General features: G+C 33.5%; 1 protein-coding gene across 2 annotated transcripts in view; it reads right to left on the reverse strand.

Annotated features, from left to right (window-relative positions):
• Window positions 1-25,570, reverse strand: part of LRBA (LPS responsive beige-like anchor protein) — a 504,104-nt gene that overhangs the window by 422,906 nt on the left and 55,628 nt on the right. For both annotated transcript variants that reach the window (XM_087816509.1, XM_087816508.1), the window contains exons 5-17: window positions 23,557-23,652; window positions 20,017-20,138; window positions 19,803-19,929; window positions 19,000-19,119; window positions 16,733-16,879; window positions 15,054-15,251; window positions 14,738-14,871; window positions 12,749-12,857; window positions 12,292-12,444; window positions 7,600-7,768; window positions 5,065-5,144; window positions 3,429-3,491; window positions 1,295-1,392 (exon numbers count right to left, since the gene is read on the reverse strand). In XM_087816509.1, the coding sequence (XP_087672635.1) occupies window positions 1,295-1,392; window positions 3,429-3,491; window positions 5,065-5,144; window positions 7,600-7,768; window positions 12,292-12,444; window positions 12,749-12,857; window positions 14,738-14,871; window positions 15,054-15,251; window positions 16,733-16,879; window positions 19,000-19,119; window positions 19,803-19,929; window positions 20,017-20,138; window positions 23,557-23,652 (1,616 nt within the window). The remainder of the gene's footprint in view (window positions 1-1,294; window positions 1,393-3,428; window positions 3,492-5,064; window positions 5,145-7,599; window positions 7,769-12,291; window positions 12,445-12,748; window positions 12,858-14,737; window positions 14,872-15,053; window positions 15,252-16,732; window positions 16,880-18,999; window positions 19,120-19,802; window positions 19,930-20,016; window positions 20,139-23,556; window positions 23,653-25,570) is intronic.

The following is a 25,570-nucleotide window of genomic DNA, read 5'->3' on the forward strand; positions in this document are numbered from 1 at the left end:
TAAAACTCAACAATAAGAAAACAAACAACCTGATTAAAAAATGAGCTAAATAACTTAAACAATTCACAAAAAAGATATATAGATGTCAAATAAGCATACGAAAATCTGCTCCAAATCATGTCACATGTCATCAGGGAAAGGCCCAAATAAAGGAGTTGTAATAAAGAATTGATGTGGGAAATTTATTATAACTAGATCATTAAATTAGTTACTGCAGCTGACAATCCAGCAAAATAGTTGTAAAACTTTTGTGGCCCAACACCTTCTCATGAAAACCAAAGTACTGTTTTGCTGATGACTCTTATGTACTAAATGTGTGCCCTGCCCCCTATTCATGTTAAAGCCCTAATTCCCAGTGTTGTATTTGGAGATGGGTTCTACAAGGAAGTAATTAAGACTAAATGATGACCCATGGGTGGGTCCCTGGTTTGATAGGATTAGTGCCCTTATAAAAGACACCAGCCCAGCCAGCATGGCTCAGCTGTTGAGCATCGATCGGCCTATTATCCAGGTTCAATTCAGGTCAGGGCACATGCCCGGGTTGTGGGCTCGATCCCCAGCAGGGGGCATGCAGGAGGCAGCTGATCAATGACTCTCTCACTGATGTTTCTATCTCTCTCTCCCTCTCCCTTCCTCTCTCTGAAATCAATAAAAATATATTTTTTTTAAAAAGACACCAAAAAGCTTGCTCTCTCTTTCTGTCAGTATACAAATAAAGAAGAGGTTAAGTGAACACAGTGAAAGGTGACTATCTGCAACCCAAAGGCAGAGCCCTCACTAGACACCAACCCTCCTAGCTCCTTGATCTTGGACTTCCAGTCTCCAGAACTGTAAGAAAATAATTTTCTGTTGTTTAAGTCACCTGGTCTATAATATTTTATTATGGCAGCCCAAGTAGACTAATAAAATGAGCATTTGGGACTGGAAGTAGAGAAAGTGTTACTATAAATGAATGACAAAGAACTTCTCTTAGATCACAATTGAATACTACTGTTCTAAAACCTAAAGATAGTGTTGCTAAACAATTTGATCTTATAATAGTTGTATAATAGCACTACCTATACAAAATACATAGGATGATTTGCCTAATCTCTCCTCCAAAATTAAATAGTAACAGAGCCTCTACAATTAAAGATTTCTTCAAAAAAACAACATATGAAATAAAGAAGTCTTACATGTTAACTCATTTTAAAATATAACTTCCAGTAATACTTTTCATATCTAACACTAGATCATCTCCCAACTAATCTCTGATATTAAACATATTAAAAATCTTGATATATTCAACTCTTACCGTAACCCATTCCTTTGGTCAAAAGCAGGTATCATAGAGCTAGGATGTTCTGACATTAATGCAACGAGCAGCTGTAGGACATCCATTAGATTGTCATCCTAAAATCGTTTTAGAGAAAAAAAAATTTAATAAGGAAAAAACAACTTATTTGAACACTGAATACTTCTAAAACAATAGAAATCTCAACTTTAAAAACATAAGTAGACATATATACAATATATACTTCTTTTAACAAATTGGCTCTTTACATATACATATTCATCTGCAGAACTAAAAGTACACATCACCAAATAGTCAAATAATTTCTTCATAAAGAAATAAAGTGCCTCTTCTACTATATCAAGATTTCCTAAAACAAAATTTCCTAAAACATATTCTATAGATATTATAGATCTGAGTTAACAGTATTTTTTAAAGAAAGATTTATACATAAAGAAATTGGGAGACAGGGGGAACTACACTGTTCTTTTTTATTATACTAAGACATATTTGATCCTTTAATAGATGTTGTGAATCTGGCAGTAGTGTTGGAGGCAACATATTATGTATCATTTCCTAAAATTAACCTGAACCAGTTTGTTCATTGAACCTCTCAATAAACTAGTTCCAATAGAAGACTTTTTGGGAAATGATGACTGGATGGTTCTCATATATTATCTATTTTCAGTATTAAAGATATAGATATCAATGAATACTTACTGAGTCAACATACAACTGTATGTCATATAACTTGCTAACATTTACAGAATAGCACAGGAGCATATATAAATGTTGAAATAAAAATTTCAAGAAAATCCTTCACAACCTTTGCTGAGTATTTCAGTATGTATGCATATCATTAGGGCCAACTTGGGCAATATTGACTCAAAGAGGTATAGGGAAGCAGCATTTGGTTATCTCTGTTGCCCTGGGTCTAGGTTTTCATTCACTGCTTTTGAGCTTTTGCTTATGGCAGCTACTTGAGAAGCTAATTCTCAATATGCTGAGTAAATAGTCTAGAGCTGGGGCACTGAGACTTTGGAAGTGTTATCTGAAAGGGCCTGAAAGATCCCTAAATAGATTCTGAGAAAACAGAGAATCACTGTGACTTCCAGTTTCTCTTTTATAAAGTACTTCAGTCCCATAGGGTTAATTAAAAAAACAAAATAACATAACAACAGGTCACTAGGAAATACTACTGAAACTCTTCAACTATTAGACTGGGTCAGGAAAATCTAATACACGACTCAACAGTAAAAAGAAATCACAATCATCAATGTCTGAGCCAAATATAATCCAACAAGAAATGTATTCTTTTCTACCCCAATTAACAAAGATGGGTGTGTCCAAACAATCTCTCTCCTTTATTAATGATTAAAGAAGGCACTTTTTCATACTGTAACAAATACTAACTAACAAAACATGAATTATAACATAAGAAGGTAAATTATTTAAAATGTGTGTTTTATATGATATTCCAATTTCCAAAATTTACTTATTTTTTCCTTTATTGAATTTATTGGGGTGACACTAGTTAACAATATTATACAGGTTTCAGGTGCACAATTTTATAACACATCATCTGTACACTGTTCACCACCCCAAAAAAACTTACTTAAAACACATTTAATCAGATTATTTGGTTAGACTACATCTGGCATATATTACATTTTCCTAGTGCTAAAAAATAAAGGGCAAAAAAACCCAGACATATCAACCTCCTTTTCAATCACATAATTTTAAATCCCATTACAGATAAGTTGTTTAACTTAACAGTATTTAAACATGCAAAGTCAATAGGAAGATTGTGCTATGAATTTAAAAATCCAATCACTTCTAGTCATTTTTGTTACCTGTTTTTCCATTTGTTACACCAGTCCCTGGAAATACACTGAAAGTATTCTTTGATATACTTTAGAATTAGCTCAATGAGATCTAATTTTAACACTTTTAAAGCCTTTCATGATATTTCTTTGAGCCCTCTTGTGGTAATAAAGGATATTTATATGAAGGTTGCTAAGATTTAGTTCCAAGATACATTTACTCCCCATTACAGGTATATCATTAATGAAAGATTTAACTTTTTTACTTTTAAAAAAGCCCGTAATACAGCTTCAAGAAATAAAAATCCCAAAATATAAAATTCAAGTGTTACCTCATGCATAGTGAGTAGGTAATTAAGAATGGCCTGTAGTTCATCTTCCTTTACTCCAGAATCCTTTCAAAACATAATTACAAGTATCTTAAATGGCATATAAAAAATTTTTTAATGGAAATTAAAACAGATGATTTGTCAACATGATCCATTGCTATAAATATATAAAGATAATGTCATATACAATCTAAATTTAAAATAAAAACTGAGGGTCCTAGCCAGTTGGGCCCAGTGGTTAGAGCACTGGCCCGAGGACTGAAGTGTCCTGGGTTCAGTTCTGGCTAAGGGCACGTACCTTGGTTGCAGGCTCGATCCCAGCCCTGGCTGGGGCATGTGTGAGGGGCAACCAATCAATGAGTCTCTCTAACATCAATGTTTCTCTCTCCCCCTCTCTCTCCCTCCCTCTCCCTCCCTCCTTGAAAAGCAATGGAAAAAATATCCTCGGGTGAGAATTAAAAACAACAACTCAGGGATGCACTGAAGACATGCAGTATTTGAGAATGTAGAAGTCAGAAGAGTTCTAATATCAGTATTCTGCTTCCAGCACCTTATATAATATATAATATGATAACCTATCTAGCAAAGCTACAAAATCCTAAGTAAGCAAGAAGTAGTAATTAAGAAGTAAAAGAGTATTATCCATATCCATCACTCCTCTAAATACAGAAGACAACTTTTCTATTTATTTTTTTCCATTAAATTTGCAGAGTAAAGTAAACAGTTTCTAAAATTATCAAGTTAAAATGTCAGGCACTAAAAATTGAGTAGTAATTTCACTGAGTAAAACATTAGACTTTTAAATGAATGCAGTATGAAAATTTTCAACCTAGTCTATCAATTATTAATTATAAAACAAAGCTGCAATCTCAAAAAAGAACAATAATAAAGAAAATTAGGAAACAAGAACACACTAGAAAGGAATAAAAACAGTTAATTTAAGGGATAAGTTTTTTAATAAATGAAAATAATGTATCTGAGTCTGCAATATATACTAAAAATTAAATCAGCTTACCATAATATTATGTGACAGCTAATAAAGCATTAAATTGTAAAAAATAAGAAATAAAATGATATAGGAAAATATTGAATAAAAAATTGGCAACAAATACATTTATATATTGCCACCTTATAAAACCAAAACACCTTCCTTAAAAAATAATATTAAATTTTACTCTATAGTAGAATGAAATGGGACAAAATATAATCATTTCTAAAGGCTAACACGCCTATCTGGTATATTTATATAGGAAAATAATTTCTCAAAATCTGAATGTCAGCTGTAACAAACTCCCTAAAAATAACACTTCTTTGAGCAGCTTTGTTGACTACTGCATCAAGTAGTACCAGGGATAGAAAAGTAAATATTTGCAGAATGAAAAAATGACTACACTTGAACTCCAACAGAAATTCCTATAACATATATTACAATTATCAATCTCTAATTCTGCAATAATGTATATCCTTATATGCCCAAGAAAGATGAACAAAAAAAAAACATGGAAACAAATATTTTTCAAAGTATTTTCCAATGTGTAACCCTCAAAACAGAGCACATAAACCAAGATTGTATTTTATCTGAAGTTACAAGTTACAACACACACATTACAATGCTACAGGATAAGAGAGATGAACTCACCCTCATCACTAATTGCTTAATGAACATCAATAAGAATGCTCTTAGGGAAAGTATTTCTTTTGGATTAGGTCGTGGTCCATCTTTAAAAAAACAACAAAAAAAAATACACACATACTTAGTTATTTCAAAGACCTCAAAGCTAAGTATAAAATTCGCATTTCCAAAAATTTTTCCACTTATTTATAAGAAACATAAAGCTCAGTCTCCTAAAGAGTTTTATGCTGCTAGAAAGATAAGCATTCAATCTCATATACAATTGTACACATAATGCTCCAAATACAAAACTGGGTTATGCTGAAACTAGCATGAAAAAGTTTGTTTTTAAATAACGTCAAAGGAATTTCAAAACATAAAAAATGAGGTAATAAAATTTGTATTCAATAATAATGTGCACTTATATTTTGTTGTATAACACCCTCAGAATGATACTATGACAATATAAGTTTACCGAAATAAGCAAAGGAAAATCCAAACTTATAGTGAATTTAGCATGGAAAAAACTTTTTCTCTACTGTTACCATTGTTGTAAGCTAATACAAAAATCTCAAAAAGTACAACTCAACACAGTATCGTTTAGGGAGAAGTGAAACATTATGTTGGCTACCTCTGACATCTCCTCTTCTTGAGCAAGTCCTTGGTCACACATGGCTCACATTAAAGTCAATTTTCATGTCTCAAACATATAATTCCCAGAAAGCTTTTGAAACCAAATACCCATTGTTCTAAGATCCTAAGTGAGTACCTGTTTTCTGCAATTTTTTCCCCTCTAATCATTATTTACAACTAGTTCCTAGACCACCAAAGCATAGGACCACCATGACCTTGAACAGATCAATTAAAAGAGGAAGAAAATTGTTTAAAATCTGTTCCACATGACAATTTCTAGACAAAGAATAGGTTACAAAGTTACAATAGAATCATGTTTGTCTAGCTCTCTCGCTTGAAGTCTGAGACTTTCCCAAGGTCACTAATCAGTTATAAAATCAAGGCCAGAACATAATACCAATGCCCAGGACAGTATAGGATACATCTACAGCACCATGAAAGAGTCACTGGGAAATTATGACCTAGTTCTAGATCTACCACAACCTTGCCAGCTCAAAGAGATCGTATTACTTCCGTATGTCTTCACAGCTTTCTAAGTTATGGACAGCATATTCTCTGAGAATAAATCAAGTTTATTTTGAAAAAGATTAAAAAAAAAAAAACTACTGTAGTACGGTGTGGCTCAGTTGGTTAGAGTGTTGTCCCCTGCACTGGAAGGTCAGAGGTTCAATTCCCAGTCAGGGCACAAACCTACACTGCAGACAGCATCCTGTGGAGGTAGGTATGGGAGACATCCAATCAATGTATCTCTCTCACATCATTATTTTTCTCTCACTCTCTCTCCCTTCCTCCCTAAAATAAATTTTTAAAAAAGAAATTTTTAAAAGTACTGAACAGATATGAAACCTTATCTTTTTAAATCACTAAACAGCCAAAGCCTTTGAGTACAATCAGAATTTATGTTGTTTTAACTTTCCAGCATCCATTTTCCGATTTCAAGCAACAGCCAATAATTTTTATCAAAGGACTGAATGGGCCTCACTCTTAGATCACCTATTTCAAAGGCGGGAAGGGCCTCAATGTCTGGGCAATCTGATGAATACCCGCCACACAGATGGGCACATAATACAATCAGAGCCAATGAGCAACAAAGCCACTAACAAACTTGCTGGAAATGCCCAAACAGGGAGATGCTCTTGTGCTGGATTTAAAGTTGCGAGGATGTGGAGGTGAAGTAGCTGCTTGATACTATAAAGGGAGAGAATACATGAAAAGAGCCAACAGAGAACTGAGAAATGGAAAGAGGCAAATCGAATCCAAGGGCCATACTCTGAACCCCTGGACCAAGTTTTACTGAAACTCCCTCTTTATATGAGCTGATTAACTCCCTTTTATAGTGTAAACCACTTTGAAGCAGGTTTTGCAATACTTAACAATCAAAAGAGCCACCAAATGTCAAAATTTTCATTTTGACCCCTTCCGTGAACTTCTGACATGAGTGAATATTATCCTTCCAGTAATTTAGTTTCCTGATTATACAGGAAAATAATTACTGAAATGTTGTGATTTCATTATACTATTTATTAAAAACAGATATTCCCTACTTCTGCGAGAAATCTCCATTTCCCTCCAAAAATATTGTTTTCAGTGACCTCATCGTGACAACTGGCATCAGCATCAATACCAGTTGCTAATGCAGACTTTCTTCTCATTTTCAGTGACTTAAAACAATCATTCTAGTCATAGTTGCTCCCCAAATAATGCCAGCAAAAGTAGCACTCTTTTATAAAGGTAGCAAGTTATTAACCACTGGTGACAATGATTTAGGACAGACTATCAATATAATCAACAAACTGAAAGAAAATTTTGCCATGATGAAACTTAGAAAAATTTCCAGAATACTGAAACAGTATTGGTTACAAAAGAAAAGAAAAAATAGATATACAAATATAATATATATAGCATAATATATTGACAAAGATGCTATACCTAATCCTTTCGGGGTGATGCCACTTCGATCCTGAGGATTCACTGCCCAGTAATAGTACTTTAGTGTATGCATGATGAGCAGCACTGTCCCCACTCGCCGGATGGCATTGTATATGTTGACAGTACCGATGAATTCAGTGGACAGGTAAGTATAGAGTGTCAGCTGAACCTAGAGAATCAAAATGAAGAGCTTAAATCAAAGGAGCAGACCAGCACTTTACCTATTTCCAGTAATACCCTCAGGCTGCTTTACTTAAACTGTATTTGTTCCAAAAAGCAAGATGCTGAGATTGATAATAATACATATCCACTGATGCACACACACAAGCACACACACTCCTTATAAAACAAAACCAGGTAAATTCTTCTTTCACAGTAGCATTCTAAAGTAAACACCCCCAAATATACCAATTTTTGTAGCACTAATGTTCTATGGAAAAAACTGATTCTTACTTAGCAATCAGCAATCATTCATGGACATATATAACTTCTTTATAATAAAATTACTACTTATGCTGTGCATAGTGGTTTTAAAAATCTAGAAATTTTGTTTTGGGGAAAATTAGAAAGTAGAAAACTCAAAAAATAAATAAATAAATAAATAAATAAAGAAGTAGGGGTAACTCAAAAAAAAAGTAGAAATAAGTCAAAAGAAACAAACCCATACAGAAACATGTAAAGTCCACCTTAAGAAATATTTATTAGAAAAACAGAATTCTGTTACAATTGCTCATTATGACAAAGATTGTAATCATGACGTTACAGTCTATAAACATGTTTATCATCCCCTCCAATTAGGGAAGGATTCTACTAGGCTTATTCCTAAATAAATAGTCTAAATAAGCACACAAGAACTTAACTTCAAAATGTAAGCTCTTAATATTTCTTAAGAAAAAGAAAGAATATTAAGTGGTGCCCCACCACTGCATGTTTCATCTGAATACAAAATTTCAGTCAAATTATGGCTCTAAAATCCACCAACAACTATACTAGTATACATGAAAAGAGCCAATTATACTAGTATAAAACAACTAAAATTTAAAACGGTAAATTTTATACTAATAGTTAGAACTACATAAGGGCTGTTTTTGCTCTACTCTAATGTCAAAGTCAAGAATTTTTCATTTCGCCCGGCCAGGTGTGGCTCAGTGGTTGAGCGTCAACCTAGAATCCAGGTGATCGGGGTTCGATTCCCGGTCAGGGCACATGCCCAGGTTGCGGGCTCAATCCCCAGTCGGGTGCATGCAGGAAGCAGCCGATCAATGACTCTCTCATCATTGATGTTTCTATCTCTCTCTCCCTTTCCTTTCCTCTCTCTGAAGTCAATAAAGATATATTTAAAAAAAAAAAAATTTTGTTTCATTGCCAGTGGATATACCTTATAAACTAAACAACTTTCAAAGTAGGGCATATATACTCTCCCTGTGGCCAAAGAGCAAACTACTCCTGATCATTTATAACTGAACACTTATTTTACCTTCCCTGGACATTGAGGGCATTTTCACTTAACCCTGCAAAATACCTGGAAATTTCTTTAGATAGAGAAAATTAGGTGCCTATCATCCAGATACCTCATAAACAATCAAGACTAAATAACTTAGAGAGTCAATCACTAACCATAAGTGGTAAAGAGGAGCAGATTCTGAACCACTTAAAATTGAGGCTTAGAAGAGGATTATAGTTCACAAAACTATATATACACTATAATCCACTGACTTGCTGAAGATAACATTATTTTGATGTAGCTACTGCTGTTCAAATAAACAGGTCCCATTTCCTTGTCAGGGTATTTAACACTTTCTGTGACGTGGTTCAAATTCTTAACCATGCTATTTCAGTCATCCAGAAAATATTTACATCCACCTATATGCAGATCACTCTATTATGGAAATAAGATGGCACACACACTGTCCTGCAGTAGCTGAAATCCAGTTAAGATTTTTAAAGTACACACAAGTTTAAGTGAAAAACCAAAGATAATAAAGACGCCTACTGAAACAAGAAAGGTTATGAGGCAGTATGTATTAATTGCAGAATGAGTGGCATTGAGCTATTCAATACTGTAAGTTTAGAGGCTAGAGAAATTATAGGGTAAGCTAAAATAGTCAAGAAAATCTTCACTAATAGAGGAGATGTTAAGGTAGGCTTTGAAGCTGAGTAGGTCAGGCAGACAGAACAAAAGGGGAAATGTCAAACAGAAAATAATGGTAAATGATACAAAAGGTTTCCCTACATCTAGAACAATGGTCCTTGTTCCTGACTGTGCATTAAAATACCTGAGAAGCATTTTTTTAAATTGCTGATGCCTGGTGCTCACTTTGGCAGCACATATACTAAAAATACCGATTGATGCCTGAGATCTGTCTCACACAGTTCAGTCAGAATCTAGGGTGGAGGGGAAGGGATTCTGTTCTTGCTTTTGTTTTTAAAAACCTCTCCTGATTCTTTCAACAGCCAAGGTTGAAAACCATTGCTCTTTCTAGGATAACCTTTTGGTATCTGCCTAGCCTTTGAAAATAATTGAGTTTTTAAGCTAGAAAGCCTACAAAGGAGAATTGGCATAAAAACAATGCTAGAAAAGGGACTACTTTATCCTGAAAACAATGACAACTTTAAAGGCTCAGAAATGATCCGATGAGAGTAATATGTTAAAAATATACAGTAATTCTGGCCCAAAAGTGATAAAAATATGGAAAACTGGATACAATTAAATAGCAACATATTGAGGTAAAAATAGAGGCCTCAAGATCATTCATATGCTAATTATGAATAAACCTTTCCTCACTCACTCACTGTGTAATCTAACAACCACACAAATTATGTATTAACATCTGTCTTTCCCATTAGACCTAAACTCTATGAGGGCAGGAATTAGATCTGTCTTCCTCACCACTGCTTCTAGCATAAAGTAGCCACTCAAATGAAGGGCTACTGTATACAAGAAAATTCATCTCTCTTGTGAAGTCATTAAAAAGACTGCAGCTGAACAGATGAAAGATAAATGGATATTATAAATCACTGTGAGCACCCTTTTCAAAAAGCAAAAGCAAAGATTGATCCATACATCCATCCCCTCAACTTCAGTAACCAGAGGTGACCTTACCAAAAACTAATGAAGCTTAAACGTTATGCCCACTCATCCATACAGGTTCCTTTAAGACCCTACACCTAATTTTGTATGCATTATGCCATATTCTTTTTCTTAAAAAGCTTCTCCCTCCCCCAGACTGTATGACCTTCAAGTCAAACAAACTGGATCTAGCCTTTATTATAACTACATTTTTAATAAAATAAAAGTAGATGTAAACCCCTCATGGACACACAAAGCAGACAGCTAAAACAGAAAGTCTAGTATTACTAAATCAACTGCAAATTCTAAAGAGAAAATTAAAGAGAATTATTAACAAGGAAAAGGTAAGAAATTGAATGTAAAAATACTAAAAACTTAAGGAAATGATATAATAAAATTTTAAAAACATTTCCCTACAACTAAGTATTAATAAGAGGCTTTTTGACCACATCAAAAGAGGCCCCAACCCTTAAAAATATGTTGTTTAGTACGACAAAGAAGTGTCTAGTAAAAGTTTAAGAAGTAACTTGAAACAATCCTTGAAAAGAAATAAGAGCAAGGGTCACAGAAGAGGAAGAGGTCAAATCTGAACCCCCAGATAAAAAGCTACACCCTCCAGCTGCCTCCTTTGATTATTTCCAAATGGCAATCAGAGTCAGCAGCTGTTTTTCTCTTTAACGTCTGGAAAGACCAGCTGAAAGTAAGATACGATGACTCTAAAAAAGCAGAAAGTCTGCAGACATTTTTTCTGAAGACCGAAGTATGTGCCATTCTAAACAAGGATAAACACTGCAAGTGGGACAAAAGGGAGAGAGGGAGGGGGCAGAGAGGAAATTCATGGGTTTGAAATAATACTTCTAACAAAAACTGCAGCTAAAACAGAAGCAATTATGCAATTTAATAAAAATTTCTGTTTCAAGTTCTGCTTAACACTGCCGCTATTAATATTTTTAGGACAATTTAATACATAAGGATTTATCAAAGGTTTCATTTATATACTTAATCACGAATTCACTTATGTTCAATTAGAAGTAACTGGTTTGTTGTTATAGTACTAAACAAATTGTGTCCAAATACAATTGCATTTAATAATGTAAATCAATGTAAAATTAAAATGATCAAATGAGACGAGTATATCATGGAAGCCTTCAAGAAAGGGTGACATTTCAGCTGTTTCTTAACAATTAAACTCAGGCATTCATCCTGTTGGTGGGAGGGATATGTGTGTGTCAAGAAGAGGGAAAGAGAGTGCAGTGAGTTAAATGAAAATATATCCACATATATACATATATTTGCAATAGCACAGAACTACAGTTATAGAAATAGTACATTTACATTGGAACTGTCCAACTTTGATTCATATTTAATAATTCAAAGTCTCTCTGAAATAAAATTTTATTTGATATAACACCAGAAAATAAAGACTATAGCTGTTTTTTCAAAAACACTGGTGTTGCTTTAAAAAAAAAAAAAAAAAAAAGCAAGAAAAGGTATGCTAACTTGCAAATTTGCCTTAAAAATTATGCTTAGTCAAAAACTGTAATCTTACGTAATAGGTCACTCAATTATCACTCAAGTACAAAAATTTGAAGACACGAAAACAAAATCAATATATATATTACCTTGGCTGGGGTATGAATCCATATAGCTGGGTTAAGAAGAATGTGATCACACAATTGCTTGAGTAGGGGCATCCCATTGTGCAGATTACTCAGGTATTTTGAAAATGCAAGGCAAAGTTCAAGCACTGCTCTGCTGACATGGGATTTGGAAGACTGCAAGGCAAGGTATTTCAAAGGTCACTACCATCACAAGGCAAGGCAAATAAATTAAAGGTTGCTAAAGCAGAAAAATGTTGGCACACAAGCTATGCTCAAAATTAAAGATGCCATAAGACTTAACCACTTTTCTCTAATAAAGCAATAGGGGCAAGGTAAAAACAACAAAAGGCTACTTTAATTCAGGGAATTCTACATAACCAATAAGACCCTGCAGACACAATTTCTCAGCCACTAAGGAGGCCAAGCCCATGGCCTACAAATTAAGAATCAAACACGTAAAAAGCATTTCATACCTTACCTTTTCAAGACTATATCCTATTACTAAGAAGCCCTTGCAGGCAAGCATCTGCTCCTGCATGGCAATTGAATTCCTCAACAACTCCATGATAAAAGCCAGCAAAGTTGAACTGAAATAAGAAAAAAAGAATGTGGTTTCAAAAACCATGTGCTATTAAAAAAAAAAGTTAGAAAGATGAAGTCTTTCATTTATCTTAATGGGAGTTCTCTATTTCAAGGAAATTGAAGTTTTTCTAAAACTTCCTCACCATTATTCCAGGACTAGAATTTTAATGTAATTAGGATTTACTCAAATATTTTTTCCTATTCTTTATCACAAACATGTTAATAAGTGAATTACTTGGAAACAATATGACAAACATGCACAAAATAAGAGAAAAATAAGCAACGACCAAAAACAAGTAATAAAATGGCTAATATAAGTATATAAAAGCATTAAAGAATGGATCTAACTTAGCTCAGCAAGTGTACTCAATTTTGAAGGGTTAGAGGCCAAAGAAAGGGAAAGGATATACAGAGCAAACAGACTAGGGCAGAAATACTCAAAATGGGTTAGGGTTCCAGACTAGCCTACTTTAGAGAAAAGGGTTCAGAAAGGGGAAGAAAAGAAAGTAAAGTTGAGCCCTAGCCCTGTAGCTCAGTTGGTTGGAGCATTGTCCAGATACCCAAGGTTGCAGGTTTGATCCCCAATCAGGGCACATACAAGAAACAACCAGTGAGTGGAACAACAAACTGATATTCTTGCTCTCGCTCCCACTATCTCTTCCCTCCCCTCTCACTCTAAAATCAATTTTTTGAAAGAAAGTAAAATTGAAGACAAACTAAAGTCCTCAAACACTAAGTTAGGAATTGTGTTCATTATTCCAAGAGGAAAATCAGAATTCAACAGGCAGTCAAGAGACTTTTAAAATTGATAGCCATGCTTCCATCCTCACAACTTTTAGAAGTACTTCAAATGGAATGAATAAGGTCAGCTGTTACCTCCTTCTCAAAGGCTCTGAGAGTTTCCCACACAAAGACAGACAAAACATGACTGGAAGTCAACCTCCTCCACAAAATTGCTTTTAACTATCAGCAATTCCAATAAAGATGTGAAAAAGAAAAAGATAACCAACAAAAAAAAAACAAAACTAAGCCTCATAACAAAGATTTTGGACCAGGATGCAAAATAACTTTTATGAAGTAGTAATACGTCAAGAATCATTTTCATTTTTTTAAATCAATAAATACTAGATTTGATATTTCATTCCTTTAAAAAAAGTCATTTTGTTCCCTAAAAATAATCTGGAGAAAATTATTACATCATTAAATATATACATTGGCAGTAGACCTCAAGTTATACATAAAAGCAGAAATCAGAGAACAATTTTCTGAATGGAAAACTCCTTTAAATTACTCAAATAATAAATTTAATGTAACTATTTTACTATAAATAGTTTCACTAGACTACAGAGCCATGAAAAATTCATTTAGACATCCTCTCCAAACTTGTCCTAGAATTCATGTCTCTGCCTTTTTTAGACTCAACACTACAGTAGAGGAGACAACTGTGCCAAACATACAATCTAATAAAAAGATTAAATCACCTATTATATAACATCATCAAAATGTTTAGATTTCAGTTACAAGCAATCAATAAATATGAAAAAGTAAATTCCCATAAATCACTGCCAAATAACAATTTAAAGTGTTTTTAATTAGAATGTTAAACAAAAATGTATTTATTTCTGATAAATCCATTATCACTATTTCTAACTTTATTCAAAAACAACTTTTCTTAAAGCTTCTATATTTCCTACTGATAAAGAAGAATTTTAATAAATACTATTATGACCGATACGGATTTGTAATAACATTTACAGTTCACAAGTTTCTTTAAATTATATTCTCTTTTAACCTTACAACAAATTTAAAAGGCAGAAAAATTATTGTGCAGCTAGACAATGACAGTAACTCATATCAAATTAAAGAAAAACACAAAGGCACTCACCATATAGTCAAGTCAACCTCCTCAGATAAGTACTGCCTATAATCCAACTGCGCAAAAAGTGGAAACAGTACTTGTATTCCTCCAATTGAATGCATAGCACTTTGGATGGAATGTGTTAAAACTGCCTTCACATCCTTATAAGAAAGAAGACACCATAAAGATTCCAATTATTTCTTTTCCAAAATAATTAAAAATAAAGCATAATAAGGACAATAAAACGTTACACTGAATGTATTTAACAGAAGCTACCAAATACACATTCATAAAATATCAAAATTTACCATTAAAAATATTCTGAAAAGATCCTAGCTAGTACCTGGAGCATAAGTGCATGTGGTGAATGAACAAAAATTGAAGGGTTGTCTTTAGGGGACGACTCAAGGCAAAGCTGGGCATCTGTCGCACGCGGGTTGTAGGTGAACGCAATGGCACCAGAGAGTTTGCCATCATAGAGTAATAGCTTGTGATGCTCAGCAAGGAACAGGTCACTTTCTGCTTTGAATTTAAATGTACCCTAAGAATAAAAAGTAGAACAGTTAAGACAAAATGCCACAAAAAGAAAATCTACATAGAAAGCACCACAGATATAAAAATTTAAGGAGACATATACCATTGATTTTTTCCTAACATTATCAACTTGACATTAAAATCCTGTATTTAAAATAATGTAAAATAATGTAAAACTTATTGTCCCACAGAGTGTATTTTGTCTCTTTTTTCAAAATATATTGACTTTATTGTGTCTTTATTCTAAAACTGTGGTAAAAAGTACATAAAACTTACCATCTTAAATATTTTAAGTGTTAACTATATGCACATTGTACAACAAATCTCTAGAACTTCTACATCTTGCCAAACTGAAATTCAATACCGACTGAACATCTCATTTCCACGTTGGCCCATTCCCTAGCAACCACCATTCTACTTTCTGATTCTATGAGTTTGACTACTTTATGTAACTTTTTTGAGTGGAATTATGGAGTATTTGTCTTTTTGTGACTGGCATAACGTCCTTAAGATTCCCCCATGTTACTGCACGTGACAGATTTCCTTCTTTTTTAAAGCTGAATAATATTCCACTGTATGTAATACCACATTTTCTTTATTCATCTGTCCATGGACAATTAAGCCGCTTCAACTTCTTGGCTATTATTAGAAATAATACTGCAATGAACATGGGTAGCACAAATATATCCTTCAGGTCCTGCTTTCAATTATTTTGGATATATACACAGAAGGCTGCTCAATTATATGGTAATTTTATATATGTATACTTAACTTTAATTATATGAAAATCAACTCAAAATTAATTTTGTTTTCAAAGGAACATAGCAAACACTAAATGGCTCCCTAAACCAAACTAGACCAACAACAGTTTAACCTAAAGGTTCTCAAATTTTTTTGGTTCATGACATTCTTAGCATCTCAGTAGTTTTCTATGGTGCTCTAGACCAAAATAAATATCGAACATTTCTGTTTATTAAGTAGTTTGATCTAAACAACTTCACAGTTGAACAATTAGTAGCCATTTTAAAAAAATAATGCACAAGCTGGGGGGGGGGCATTTAATCAATGTCTCCTTGATTAAATTATTTATTAATGGGAGGCATATCCATCCTGGTCACTGCACAGCTTCTCCAACTTTGGAATCAGACTTCATACCTCATCCTCATTTCCTGTTTCACACGGATTTTCACATAGTACTTGCTTTTCATCACAGCAACTATTGAAAACTTAGCTGTGCAAATATATATCTTCATCGCAAGGAATGCAGCATGAACTAAAGCTGAAACTTGAGCTAGTGCCCCACACAGGACAAGTATACTGTATTTCCCTCAAAAAATTAAAGTACCTTTTGGATTCCTGTGACTTCCCTGTGGTGACCAATTACTTTGACATCTGGTCTGTAACCCAAAGTAAGTTGCCCCATGCATCACCCACCTTTAAATCAAGCTCAACTAACACTAGTTAAGCAGTGAACGGCAAGTAAAGTACCTTGTAGCCCAGGCCCAACTGATAAATAGCAAAGATCTGAGCTGCATTAAGAGCTTCACTAAAAAGGTACACTGCAGTCATCTGACCACAGAATACTCTATTAGCATCTGCTGTTTCTGACGAGCCCAGGAAACATTTGTCAAAGGTCTGTGAAGAAAACAGAAAAATCCTATTAGGAAAAAAAAGAAAAAATTATCTTCTCCAGAAATAACAACCTATATTGGTATAAATGTTTTGTCCATTCTAAACTATAATCTGAATAGATTAGAATAATTCATTTAGCCATCACACTTCATTCATTCCCATCTGTTGTAGTGATCAAGAAAGACATCACAGAAAAGGAGATAAGACACATTTTCCAAAGTACAAAAATCAAAACTTGGTGACAAAGTAAATGTAGGAAACGGAGTCAGAGAATTCATTATGGACTCTGCAGGTTCCTAACTGGGCAACCCAAGAACCAGACTGAAGAGCAGGCCTTGCAGCAAGAAGGAAAATCGTAAGTTTAAGTTTGGGACATAATAAATCTGTCTTTTCTCTGAGCTAATGTGAATGGAGAAGCAACTGCCCACAGGGTCCTGTAGGTTTGGTGAGAAGTTAAAACTGTAAAGAAAGATATTTTTGGCACTAAAAAATTGCAATTTTTTTTTAACAAAGTACAAAGCTTTACATCACTTTAGTGTTCTAACACAAGAAAATCCCAGGGTTTTTGTTGAGGGGAGGGGTGATTTATACATAAAATATTGATTTTATACATATTCTTAATATTAAATAAAATTGTAAAGACAGATTTTTGCAGACATCAAGATATTGATGATGAGTGAAGTCATGGGAGTAGATGCAATCCCTCAAAAGGAATGTACAAATCTAGAAAAGCAGGTGTATTTTTTTCTTTCAACAACAAAAAAAATCCTTTTAACAACATCCAGGTTGCAAAGTTCACATTTTAAAAACCCATGTGTACAACAAGGATGTAAAGAAGTTCTTCGTATCTCTTGGAAAGTATCATTTTACACCTAGAAACCATTAGAAATTATGCTGAAAAATATGTGTACTGACATTTGGGAATATGTTAACACTTGGGTTCTACAAACCATGCTACTGATCTTGGCAAGTTACCTAACCTCTCTGTGCTTCAGTCTCATCTGTAAAATGGAGATTATAATAGTACTTATCTTACAAGGTTGCAGCTTTTAGAAAATAAAGGTATTTATGACAAAGAAGCACTCAATAAAAGTTAATGTAAGGGAAAAACAGGTTTAAAAAAACAATACAATGACAACTGTTATTGAGCAGTCTGCTAGTGGATTGTGAACAGTATCTCATTTAATCACATTAACCTCTGAGATAGGTACTATTTTATACCCATTTTTAGGTGGAGAAAACTTAGGCCTAATAGATTAAGGAAGGTCATATAGTCATTAAGTGACAGATATTCAAACCTAATCTCTCTGTTACAACAACCTGAGTTCTTAAGATTAGCATCACACCATATGTAAATACATATAGCACAGAAGATACATAAAGGAGTTAATGGTTAAGTGGGTAGTACAGTTTATATTCATTTTCCTGATCTGTATTTCTAAAGCTTTCTATTAAGAATGTAATACAGGGGAAGAAAAGAATATTTAAATCTAATTTTAACCTATGGATCTCTTTTTGAATCCTGAAAACATTATAACATAATAGTTATCTATAACAGCTATAAATTATCTGTATCTATAACACCTACATAATATGTGATTTCCTACATCTGTAAGTAGGCATCACCTAACTCACTCATCAAAATTATCAGAATCCTACAGTAGACCTCACAGGTTTAACTTGATCAATGGACCAATGACACACACTTTCAAGATATATCACCTGTTACCTACAAATCCTTATCTCTACCTTATCCAGAATAGTTTTATAACAGGGACTGAGTAATACTTTATATGACACATTAACACAGTTCTATTCTTGAGATTAAGCCAACGAATATATATGCATAGCCCATGGTCACAGACAACAGTGTGGTGAAGGCCAGGAGAGAGGGGGTTTGGGGGCTGGGAGAGGTGAGCAAAGAGCGGGGGAAATAGGTGTTATCTGTTAGTGTCAACAATAAAAATAAATTTTAAAAAATACATGCTAGACAAACTATGACTATAAAAATCCACTAGTTTGTAGTATTCCAAAATTTACATTCAATGTAAAATACATTTCTTATTTGAATCTATCATACTTTTAAAATAATTTTTTTCATTTTAACATTTCAAACTACTTACATCACTGGTGTTGACAAACCATGTTATCTCTCCATAGGAAGCTAGCTCGCCATTCACATAACACCGAAGTTCACTGTTCTTCCATCGGTTATAAATGTGCACTATAGTTACCATATACCACTGAATAAGTAAGAACAGTTAAAAATAAGAAGGATACTGATCCTTTCAATAACTCAACCACACTGATGACAACAAGTAAAATTAAATGATAAATTACAATTAAAAATAACATAACTAACTTTATTAAATTCAATATTCAACCTCTGGATCAATACTTATTCAAGGGAGCTCTCAGCGGGTAAGAACATAATCATGAAAATATTTTCCAATGTTTTATTATAAAAATTTTCAAATAAACCTCCAAAAAGTCTCAAGTGTAGTACAAATACCCTCTTTCTCACCACCTAGATTGCACAACTGTCAACATTTTGTCATATTTATCTATCTATATAACCATCAATCTGTATATGTATATACACATTTTGTTGATAAACCATTTAAAGTTTTAAACCATAAGTTTTAAAATACAAAAGAAAACACATATTACTACCACTAGTAATAATACTAAAATAATTGCCATTGATTTTTTTTCACCTTGTATTTCCCTTAAACTCTATAAATAACTAAATATCCACTCTTTTTTAGTATTCTAATCAGAGAGGTTAACAATTGTCCAGTGGTTTATACTTCGTTTTCTGAAGCAGTATGAACAGAGTTGTGATTTGCCATATTCTGTCAATAATAATGAAACAAAGCATCTTGAAGGCTAACGTAGCTTGTTAACTATGACTCAGATCACATACCTTTTGTGGCTTGAAATCAAACTTCACACAGTGTTGAAAGCCTTTTCCTTTTGACTTGATTGAGGTTATAATCAAACAGCCCCCAACAAAGTGAGCAGAATAGCCAAGACCTTTGCTGGTTCTGAAACTACAGAGAACAGGTTTTCATTTAACCTCTAGCTATTCCTCTCACTTTCGAAGTGAGCTGAAAGCAGCGAGGAGGAGAAATACACACCAGTACAAATACGGCTTATCCTTGTCCACGCTGATGCTGCTCACAGGGTCCACCCGGAGCCAGGTGTGGAAGGTGAAGCCGTTCTGGTACGGCCACCTGGCGATAGGAGGCAACGCGATAGCCTGGAGGACAAGACTCTGAGTTACCGACTCACATGAAAACCGTACCAATGGAATGATGAAAATTAGACTTTACAATGCCACATATTATTCTGTGTCATGATTAAAGTATCTAGAAGTCTCTTTACCTGGAAGAGACCTTTAATAATTTCTAAATATTTCAAAATACACAATAATGACATTTATTAAACATTAGAAACATCCCATGTGACCTGCTCAACACACCAATTGGTTTGCTTTATTTCATACAATGAACATATCAAAGACCCAATTAAAAGATAGGTAGTGGTATCAAAGTGGACCTTTGTTACTGAAATGTTAAGGTAATAGAATAGGGAAAGAGAGACAAAAAGGAAAGAAAAAAGTTAAGGAAAAAGCTTGGAATATGATATTTTTAACAGCAAATATAAAGTTGAAGACAATTAGTGCATAACCTTTTTTCCACAACATTTTTAAACTGTATTCAGAAGTCACTATATAAATGACTCTACCATTGATTTAACATCTTATTTAAAAGATCATAGTAATAAAGGGACGCAGAATAGCCAAAACGATCTTGAAAAAAAGGTGGTGGCTGGAGGACTCACAACACCACATTTGAAACCTACAACACAAAGCTACTGTAATGAAGACTGTGTGGTACTGGCATAAGGATAGAGATATAGGTCAATGGAATAGAACTGAAAGCCCAAAAATAAACTTTATATTTGTGGTCAGTTGATTTTCAGCAATAGTGTCAAGACAATTCAACGAGGAAAGAATAGTTTTTTAAACAAATGTGCTGGGATAACTTGATATCTAAAAGCAAAGTATGAAGTTGACCACTTCTTTACATCAGATACAAAAATTAACCCCAAATGGATCATAGATCTGAACAAAATGCTAAAACTATAATACTCTCATTTTAAAAATTAGGGTAAATCTTCATGACACTGGGTTAGGCAAATCTTTCTTAATGATGCCACCAAAAGCACAAGCAATAAAACAAAAAATATATGAACTTGACTTTATCAAAATTAAAAAGTTTTGTGCTTTATAGGATACCATCAAGAAAGTGAAAAGACAAGGCTAAATAATGAAAGAAAATATTTAGAAATCATGTATCTGATAAGGAATCTGTACCAGAATATATAAAAACTCACAATTCACTAATAAAAAGACAAATGAAATGTTAAAATGAACAAAAGATCTGTAGACATGTCTCCAAAGAAGACATGCAAATGGCCAATAAAGACATGTAAACATGCTCAACATCATTAGTCATTAAGGAAATGCAAATCAAAACCAAAATGAGACACTACTTCACACCCACTACGATGGCTTTAACAAGTGTTGGTAAGCATGTGAAGAAATTGAAACCCTCATAAATTGTTGCTGGGATTGTAAAATGATACTGCCACTTTGGAAAAACAATCTGGAAGTTCCTCAAATGGTTAAACATAGACAATATGACCCAGCAATTCCATTGCTGCGTACACACACGAGAAATAAAAATACATGTTGACACAAAATCTTGTACACAAAAGCCCATTGCAGCATTCCCAAAAAAGTGAAATCAACTTAAATATCCACTAATTAATTAATGATTAAACAAGATGTAGTATATTCTCACATTAGAATATTAGTCGGTCATAAAAAGGTATAAAGCACTGGTACACGTTACAACATGGATGAACCCTAAAAATAGTATGCGTCATGAAAAAACAAATCACCAAGATACTGTATGATTCCATTTGTATGAATTATCCAGAATACACAAATCCATAGAGACAGAGAGTAGTAGGTGCCTAGGCCTGTAAGTTTGGGGGAATATGACAGTGATTGTTAATGAATATGGGTTTTCTTTCAGGGGGGGTGATGAAATTTTCTAAAACTGATTGTAATGATGGTTGCAGAACTCTGTGAACACACAAAGCCATTCAATTGAATACTTTAAATGAGTGAATTGTATGGTATGTCATTTATAGCTCAATAAAACTTTTTTAAAAATTGTTATTACACAAGCTTTTGTGTATATCATACACACAACTTATATATATCATATACACACATATATTCTTTCACATGTATAAGATACTCCATAAAACATCACAGAGCCAAATTTATGTAATACTACTACTGAGACTTTAAGGGGCTGACTTAAAATGAATGTTGTATTAAAAAAAGTAAAAGTACGTATTCAATGTGTACATATGTTCTCTCTCACCAAAAAAAATGAGAGTAAAAGATGTGGAAGTTTTATAAAAATAATTTATCCGTGAATACTTTAATTTCCCTTTAATGGCTCTGCTTAAGGAAAGAAATGAGTCACTGAGTATATTTAAAACATCTATTCTCTGTTAAGTTCCAAAAACTTTTTAGCTGAACTGCCCCCCTTTCAAGATACATGCAAGTAAGTGGATGGAAACATTACAGTCTCAGAGAATTATAAATAATAAAATTATAACACACATTAAAAAAAGGTTACTCTCATGTGAATACATTGTTTATGTTCAAGACAAATTATGAGCTCAATGCCAACAGAGTCAAATTATTCTGAAAAGCTTCAAATCTAACATGCTTATTAAGGAAATATAAAGGAAAAACAATAATAGCAATAAAACTTTCCACAGAAAGCTGTGTACTGTAAAACATTCAAATATGACTCTTTTAAAACATTTTTCTTTCTTCAGGTATTACCTTGCTACAAAGGGTCCAACAAGCAAGTAAAATATTGTGAGAGCCAAGAACTAAGTGGAAAATGACTAACAGGTAAGCTAAGAAAAAGAGCAAGAAAGTATCTTAAAAAAAAAAAAAAAAATTTGCTTGTAATAGGCAGACCAACATAATAGTGAGGAGGTTAAAAAGCTTCCAGAAATAATATATGCATTATATAATATACTCCTATAATATTTTGGAACATTACAGAGGTCATTAGCATACATAATATCTCTTTCATAAACTGATCGACAGCTTCTAAGAATGCTGAGAATGATGTAAAATGGAAACTCGCAAGTCAGGAAAACTTGACTAGAAAGTTTTGAAGAGTTCCTCATTCTGCACACCAGGTGTAAAAGACGCAGAAGTAAGAGAACTGTAATGCTAAGTAAAGATGTTCAGAAAGATAAAAGTGGAAGTGTTACACACAAGTATCTGGAATGCAGAGAGAAGTCCGTGAGACACCCTATGTTAAAAAGCCTTGGGCTCTTACTCCATTGCTGCCCCAAGGTGTGCGTGGGCAGCCTTTGAAAGTTCTTTGAAACTCTATTTCCTCACCTCTAAAACTGTTAGTAAAAAGTAACATGCACAATTGCTGTGAGGATTAAGGTGGTGTAAAGAAGTGTCGACCTAATACAGAACCTGGCAGGGCTGTTTACAGGGCTGTACTTTGAGGAAGCAAAAGAAATAACTCCAAGGGATTTCCTAATTAAGATTTACTTACTGCGGCACTCTTTCCTGGAAAGTTGAAAAAGGCATCAGGACCATACTTCTGAGGCACATGCTTTAACACAGACAGCAACTTCCCAGCATGAGGAGGCTACAAAAATAATCAATTCATTAACCATATTATTCACCAAACAAAAATACCTATTTTTCATACAGTAATATGTTGATATACCCAAGAACCACCAAATAATGCTATAAGCTAAACAGCATAAAATAACCAGAAAAAGGTTATTTTCAACTAAAATAAATAAGCAACACTCTCTATGCCACTTTTCTGAAATACTTTAAGATGTATGAAGTGTTTGGTAAATACGAGCCAATGTCATTTGGACACCTGAAACTCCTCTACACACTAAAGCAAAAATGATCTTTTAAAATTACAAAGTAAATGAACCAACGACCCATCCCTTTTTAAAACACTTTTTAATTTCACAAATAAATAATGCTTAATGCGTTCTACCTTTAAGGGCACTTTAAAAAATAGAATATTTTAACCTTATAACCACACTAGGAATTATTATTAGACTATTTTATAAAGAAGGAATATGAGGCAGAGGAACATGTCCAAGGTCGCACAGGTAGCGACAAGGATGGGATCAGAACTCAGTCTGGCTCAAGTTCATGCTTTTTACCACTACACTTTCACCTTTACATTCTTCTCTTTCCTGTAGTTTCCTATTGCCTTTAAAATAAAAACCAAAACCCTACAAGATACGTTATCTACTCTACTTACATCGTTAGCCTCATTTTGCATTTCAACCTCTCTTCTCTCTGCACTCCATCCACAATGCCTTCTCTGTCTCCTTCCCATACCAGGGCCTGGGCACAAGCTATTCCTTGTGCTAAAAATGTTCTCACTAGACCTACTTCCCTGCCCTATAACTAAACAAATCCTACCCATCTTTTAGAGATCATCTTCATGGTCACTTCCTCAAGGCAGTCTTCCCTGAACTTTGACCTTGGATCAAATCTCCCTATCATATTTCCACAATATAGCTCTACCATATAGCATGTATTATAAAAGTTGTGACATTACATTTATTTTATTAATGCCTCTCTGACACACAATCTCCTCTAATGCATTAAACAACCAACAGCTAAAATGAAAAACCTCATTTACATTTACAGGGAAAAGCACAGGACAATCAAATATACATTATCATTTTAAATAGCTTACAAGCAAATGAGATAAAGTGTAGTACAGTCCCCTTTGTTAAAAGTTCAAAACCATGTCAAACTAAAAGTGAAATCACTGGCTTCCCTTCATCTTACTCAGTAGCTGTTCTAGGTTATTACTAACTGTCCAAAAGATTTTGGCAATCTTTTACCTTAACATTGAGTGGAAAGCTTCACTTCTAAGTGATCAAGAATTTTTCAATCAACCATACTGCTTATGATAAAACTATAATAAGTAACTACAATCACGCAGATCTTTTAAAATAAATTCCAAAATGAAATAGAAAAATAACTACCTAAAATAAAAATATAGTGTTATAGCATTTCCATCTAGAGAAATCATTCCTCAAATTTCCCTTTTCTATAAACCAATAAAAAAAAATACATTAATATAAGCACTTTCCTCCACAGACACTTCTGAGGGACTGTATACTGGGAAAGCCTTTCAGAAAATAATTTAGTGCTCATGTTTCAAGAGTTTTTTAAAATGTTCCTGCCCACTGATACACTCTTTCTATACGCAAAAACACTAAAGCAACTATTCAAATATGCTAAATATTCCCAAAAATTTAAAAGAAAACATGAACATAATGAGGTAAAATGGAAGGTATTAAAAAGAACCAAATTTACAGAAATTTAAAAATATCTGAAATTTACAGAAATTAAAAAATAATCTGAAATCTGAGATTTTTTTAATGGATGGAATAAATACTAAAGAACAAATAAGTTATCTTAAAAATATAGCAATGGGGGCTTGGGGGCATGGGTGAAAAAGGTGAAGGAATTTAGAAGTACTAATTAGTAGTTATAGTATAGTCATAAGGGTATAAAGT

The sequence above is a fragment of the Miniopterus natalensis genome, chromosome 4 (genome assembly GCF_054644295.1).
Source record: "Miniopterus natalensis isolate mMinNat1 chromosome 4, mMinNat1.hap1, whole genome shotgun sequence".
NCBI lineage: Eukaryota > Metazoa > Chordata > Mammalia > Chiroptera > Miniopteridae > Miniopterus > Miniopterus natalensis.